This window comes from Colossoma macropomum, unplaced genomic scaffold (assembly GCF_904425465.1).
Source record: "Colossoma macropomum unplaced genomic scaffold, Colossoma_macropomum, whole genome shotgun sequence".
Lineage (NCBI taxonomy): Eukaryota > Metazoa > Chordata > Actinopteri > Characiformes > Serrasalmidae > Colossoma > Colossoma macropomum.
The window spans coordinates 7,374,842-7,381,247 of record NW_023494796.1 but is presented as its reverse complement, the minus strand read 5'-3'; the positions used below and the strand labels follow the sequence as shown (position 1 = coordinate 7,381,247).

The window sequence follows — 6,406 nt, the reverse complement described above, 5'->3', positions numbered from 1 at the left end:
GTGTGTGTGTGTTAATGATACCTCTGTGTTGTTGTCTACACAGTGCCATCGTGTTTTTCTTTGTGAAGACCGACGTTCAAAGACCCGCCACATCTGAAGAAACGCCACTACTAATAGACAGTGTATGTCATTTTTATGTGTGTATTGTTGCTGTCAGAACAAAACCTTCTGTTTCTGAAATGATAACTTTACAGGAGAGGGACAAACTTTCTTAGAAGATAGAGGTTTTGTTCCGACAACAACGATATGGTTCTCTCTCTTGCCTTATTTAAACATGTTATTAGATCATTTAATTCCACTGAGCTGTGTAGTTTCAGGATGACCTTCTCTCGATTCTGTTTCAGAGTGTAAACTCATCCAGCCAGGGCTCAACAGATGACTCCTGGGTGGACATGTTACCACCACTCGCAAAACGGCTGGTGTATGTATATAATCTACCGTAAACAGTTGTTTTCTAATGCCAGTGTTCAGAGGTACCATAAAGCAGTGGTTTCAGATTTCTTATCTAATTTAAACGTAGTCGATCATCCAAGATGTGTGTAGTGTCTGAAGTTTGCTTCTTTTTAGCTTTTAAACTGGAGCTGCAATGCTAAGAAGAAATGGAAGCTTATGTACACCAGTTAGCATTGTGAAACCTTAATGTCTAAATCGAAGTGCCCTTCAAGTTGTAGTCTCAAATGGATTTGCTTGTGTGGTTTCTGACCTGTGTATATACTGTTCTCTAATAAACACTGAAAAAAGTACAGCAGCCATGTTAATACCTGAATTTTGTCTCTAATTTTCTTCATGTTTATAGATAACAGTATGTCATACAGTGGCAAAAATAATGTAAGCGAATCTATCAGAGAATACTTAACAATGCAGTTTGCACAGTGCTGATTGGTAACTTCCATTGTTGGCTTAATTAGTTTCTAGGTTCTGTTACAAGACTAAAGAAGCAAACTTCAGACACCAAATGTGTCTTGGCTTGATTGCATTTGGGATAAGAGGGGGAAAAATGTGACTTTTGGCCAAACCTTGGTTTGAAGGAGCAGTGTTAGTGGCATCTAGTGGTGAGGTTGCAGATTACAACCAACTAAATACCCTCCCTCACCCCTCCTTTTCCAAGCATGTGGTAGAGCCTATTGCGGCCATCAGGTTTTCCGCTCGCTTGTCCCGATTTCGTTTTGCTTTTTCATGTTTTTGCTTCTTTGACAACAAGGATTCACCCTTCCTTGCAGTTTTGTGCTAAATAATAAGTATAAGCCTCTGTTAATCAAAATTTGGGTTCTCAAACTTCTCAGATTCTTAAAATGGTTAGCCAGCACCGGCAGCTGCTTTAACACTCTCTAGAGCTGGTGTTAAGTTTGTCTGTTCGGGCTACTGTAGAAACATGAAACATGGCGGCCTCTGTTGGAAAAGGACCCGCTCCCTATGTAGTTAAAAAGGGCTCATTCTAAGCTAACAAAAACACATTGATTCATAGTTACAGGTGATTTTACACTAATGAAAATATGAAAACTCTATTCTATTTCTGTTAATGGATCCCCCTAAATCTTACACACTGCACCTTTAAGTAAGATTGTCTCTTAGAGGTGCCGTACCCCGTCTGTTTTAGGACAGTTCTGACTTTATCTGGCTGAAAGAAGTCTTCACTGAATGGCATCTTGACTTGGTGTTCTTCATTTTTGCTGAGTGAACTGATGTTGCTTCTTTATTGTTTGTGTTTGTCAGCGGGTCTGGACTTGCTGTAGTAGCCGGAATCCTTTATGGCTTCTCGTTTGTCCCTGTGCTGTATATTAAACATCATGCATCTGATCCGGGCGGCCCGTTCAGTGGGGCGAGTCAGTTTGGTAAGACCAGGTCACCACATCTCTGTTAAAAATGATGATTAACCTTGATTGTCTTTCTAACATTTTGTTTATTCAGTTCTCACTCAAAGCTCATGAGTAATGAGTAGGTTACTCATATTAGTAATAAGCAGAGAAACCACAGTTATGTTTGTATATGGAAGAGGAGACGTTCTTTTACTTAAAGAAACACAAATTTTCATATTTTGTCATTTCAGACAGACACAAAAAAGTCAGAAGGGCAGACTCTAACCTGTTGGTGCTGAATGTAGAACAAATGTAAATGTAACTGCAGACTGGGGTCTGTACCAATTAGAGTCCTTGGGCAAGACTCCTAACACTATCTTCACCTATCTCTGTAAAACAATTAGATTGTAAGTTGTTCTGGATAAGAGCGTCAGCCAGATGCTGTTAACGAAATGTGATTATGTATTTATTAATAATTGACTTATGTACATTTGAATCTGTTTATTTGGACTTTCTGTTTTGAAATACATTCATTTATTCACTGTTTAAGAGCCCCAGCAGCACTGCTGTGTCTGATCCACTCATAACAGAGCAACACACACTAACACACCACCACCATATCAGTGTTACTGCAGTGCTGAGAATGATCCACCACCCAAATAGTACCTGCTCTGTTTTGGTCCTTTGGAGATCTTGACCATGAAGAATGGTGTTAATATGAACTCTTAATCAGTAGTGGTCATTCTAAACAACAGTCTGAGCAAATTAATAATGTGATACCAGATCTTTTCCTACATATTTGGGCAAATGTTTGTCACTATTGTGCATAACATCATGAATTGGTCAGCTTCACTGAGAAAGACTCTCGATTTATTTCTGTTGCTATGACTGAGACGATGACTGTCATTTTTGCTTGTGTCTTTTTAGATCTGGATTATGTTTTTGCCCAGTTCAGTGGAATCTTTCTCACCAGCACGGTGTATTTCGTCATCTACTGCGCCTTCAAAAAGAACAAACCTCAAGTCTTCCCTAAAGCTGTGCTACCAGGTAAACCATACTGAAGATACACACTAGAGCTTAATGTTTCTCTGAGCCTGACGGGACCCGACTGCTCACGGGTCGGGTTCAAATTTCAGATTTGGTTTTACACAGCCCGCCTCCCATTTTTAACAGAGTATAACCTGCGTTTCCCCTGCTTTATTATTGCTCCTTACTGTATTGTTCTGTATTTTTACTGCCTTAAAACACACTTTGAATCTGGCAAACTGGAGTCATCACGTGTGTTGCTGACAGAAATTAGCACTGAGGTTCACACTCGTCCATTTTCTCATGAGGTAAATAAAATGCTCATTGATTTGGGGAGGTACAGATTAGTGCAGCCAAACGAACGATTAACTTTGTTTGGCTAAAAGTGTTTTTATATGTTCAGTATGCTATATAACATCTTTGGCGTAAAGAAATAAGAGCTTTAGTATTAAATAGTTAAAGTCTAACATCCTGCTCTACAAATGTAAAAATGATGGTTCTTCAGGGGTTCTTTATTAAAGAAAATGGCTCTATGTAGAACCATGAACAGTCCAAAAACCCTTTGCATGATTTAAAGCATTCTTCAGATTGATGCAGAATGTGCTATAGATAATTCTATGTAGAACCTTTTTGAAAACGGTTCTTCTGTTGATGCAAGCTTGACATCTTTTTCAAGAAGGTTCTATATAGAACCATCTACAGCACATTTTCCATGAATCTTAAGAACCCTTTCATCATGCAAAGGGGTCTTTGCGTGTTAATGGTTCTAAAGAACCGTTGAAGGACCATCATTTTTAAGTGTGTTTTAGCACCACACATGAGAACAATGCAGTATGGAAAGTTTATCAAGTCTAAAAACTTTTGAGATGTTGTTCAAAAGCATTGCTTGATGAATACTTCTGGTAAAGCTGGATTTAAGAGGGTGAGAAAAGAAAGTTCCACCAATTACCATGTTGGCAGGAATGTTTTTAACTAATAGTTCCCCTTTCGCTGTTTATAGAGTGAGTGTTGCACCTTTTCTACTGTTACAGCTGGATTTAGAATTAATTTTGGATGTTATATTGTTTTATGTCGTATTTACATGTAATCTAATGGCTGTTGGCACTATGTGGCAACCAGCGCTATCCTGTCAAATTGTGTTCAGCACTTTCAGTAATGATGGGCCGGTTCTACTCAGTTTTGGACATAATGTTGCACTCGGGTCAGTTTCAGACTGAACTTGACGTGGTTCAGGTTGAGTCTGGACAATACTTTTGTCCAGCTCTGGTTGGTTCAGATAGAAGATTTGTTTTTTTTTGGGCTGCATTAAAGCTTTAATATACGCACTTTTTGATACTTTTGCTATCTTAGGCCTTTGTATGGCGGGTTTCAGGATCAAGTCTTGTATTTGCTGATTCTGTGTGCAGGTTTTGTGTCTGGCGTGATGTGGGGCGTGGCCACATGCTGCTGGTTTCTGGCCAATCACTACCTCAGTGCAGTGGTCAGCTTTCCTATCATCACCACGGTGAGTGACTGCTCTCACAGCCAGTCAGATTACAGTACAGATGATGTGCCAGGAGGACTGTTATTTGATTAACTGACTAATTGAACCATGATGCCTTCTGAAATTTCACCATCACATCACAGCGTCATCATTCAAGGTGCCGTCATTTGTGTGACGAGTGATTTCTTCTCTTTATGGTACAGCAAAACAGTAGCCGTGTCACCCTCTATGCTTGCTGTAGCATTTTGCAGTTTGACCTCACATAAACCTTATGGAGAATTACAGAGTGCTTTTGTTTTTAAAGTAAAAGTATGTACTTCTCATATTAAGTTCACGTTTTTGTTGCTTAAATGCATTCTCCTTTCACAAGGGCAGATATGATGTGGACATAAACACATTAATGCAAGTTGTAAACAAGCTGTTTGTTACTTCACAGGTTCCTGGCCTTATTGCTGCTATTTGGGGTGTTGTAGTGTTTAAAGAAGTGAAGGTAAGCATCTCTGTGCATCTCTGTAAATCTCTGCGTTCTTTTGAACATACTGAATGTTTTGCGTCTCTTCCTCTTCAGGGTCTACGAAATTATCTGGTTCTTATCCTGGCCTTCTGTCTGGTGCTGGCAGGGGCATTACTGACTGCATTCTCCAAACTGTAGTTAGAAGTCTTCTCCACAAGGGGGAGGCAAAACACCAAAGCAAATCGACGGAGAGCGAATACAGTACTGCCAGTTTTAACTCTCTTTTAAAGATTTTAAAGAACGATCGTACCTCTGCCTTATGCTCCTAGCAATATTTTGATCACTGTGAACGAAACAGGAGTCACAAGTATATCTTGACAGAATCACAACTCCTGAGGCCTTTTAAGAGAAACATTTTATTATAAGGTTAAAAGACATAGTGAGGCAAGAGGAAGCACTTGAATCATAGGCATTAACCTCTTTGTTCATATCATACAGCAGAGTTTGTTAAATTGTGGTGATGTAATGCAGAACTTGTGCCAGTGCATTTTGTTTTGTCCAATATACTTACACTCTGTTACTCATTTATAATATAGAACATAATTTTTCTATGATGTTTACAGCAGGGAAGGACCTCATTTTCATGACGTGCTTTTTTGTAATTGCACTTTATAATAACTCATAAGGAAGCTGAGGTTTTCATACTAATGATGGTTAAGGGAAAGAACAGAAGCTGAGTTTGAAATTGGTGGCATTTTACAGAGAATTTTTTTATGTAAGCTAATTGTAAACATTTCTGTGTTGTTGATTGCTGTCATTTGTGTAAGGTTTTATTATGGAATTCTGTTTTTAAAATTTGCATCAGGGAATAAATAATTACTTTAAATTATATTTTTCTTAGCTTTATTTGGCATATTAATCCTCATGTGCGGACAAATTCATGTTTGCTTCATTCATTATTGCAATATCAGTATAGAGAAAGTGGCCCCTAGGTTGATTATTCCAGCCTTTCCATTTACACAGGCATTATTATTTAGCCTGTGGACAAAAGCCAGAGCTTCTCAGAGTAGGAGTGCTGTCTAGGATCTGTTCCTATCAGTAAAGTCATGGTTAAATAAGAAAGGAACTTCATAGATCAGAGCTCGTAAACAGAGAAGCTTTGTGAATACAGGATGTGGTGCTGTGGGTTTGCTTTATATTACCAACCCTGGTGCAAAAAAACACCTCTAGACTTCTTTTTGTAGCCAGCTTTCAGATGGTCTAAGCTGTTTTTTGATGGTCAAGGTAGTTGACAAGTTGGTCATCTAGCTGGACTAGACAAAAGCATACCCTATGCTTGTCAACCAGCTGGTTAAGCTGGTAGATCAACCTAGCCAGCTGACCAGCATAAGGTTTGATTTCATTTGAGTTTGATGGTTTAGCTGGTCTGCCAGCAAGACAAACTTGACCAATCCATTTTTAAAATTTTTAAAACACATTATGTATGCAGTTGGGCTTCGTTTGGAAGACTGCTCGTGTTACAGACAGTGCCCAAAAGAACATTTTGAAAAATCTGTTTGGCTTGGTTTCAACCACAAGCCTGGGTCACTATCTAACAGAACACATATTGGGTTAAGCTGACTCATTAAAGTTATATTGGTCATTTTA

General features: G+C 38.8%; 1 protein-coding gene across 1 annotated transcript in view; it reads left to right on the top strand.

The window, feature by feature from the left end:
* The window catches only part of tmem144a (transmembrane protein 144a), an 11,701-nt gene extending 6,051 nt beyond the window's left edge, over positions 1-5,650 (top strand). The window contains exons 6-12 of the mRNA XM_036583723.1: positions 44-122; positions 345-421; positions 1,714-1,832; positions 2,724-2,843; positions 4,229-4,326; positions 4,742-4,795; positions 4,874-5,650. Coding sequence (XP_036439616.1) covers positions 44-122; positions 345-421; positions 1,714-1,832; positions 2,724-2,843; positions 4,229-4,326; positions 4,742-4,795; positions 4,874-4,957 — 631 coding nt within the window. The 3' untranslated portion in view covers positions 4,958-5,650. The remainder of the gene's footprint in view (positions 1-43; positions 123-344; positions 422-1,713; positions 1,833-2,723; positions 2,844-4,228; positions 4,327-4,741; positions 4,796-4,873) is intronic.
* Positions 5,651-6,406: the final 756 nt, after the last annotated feature.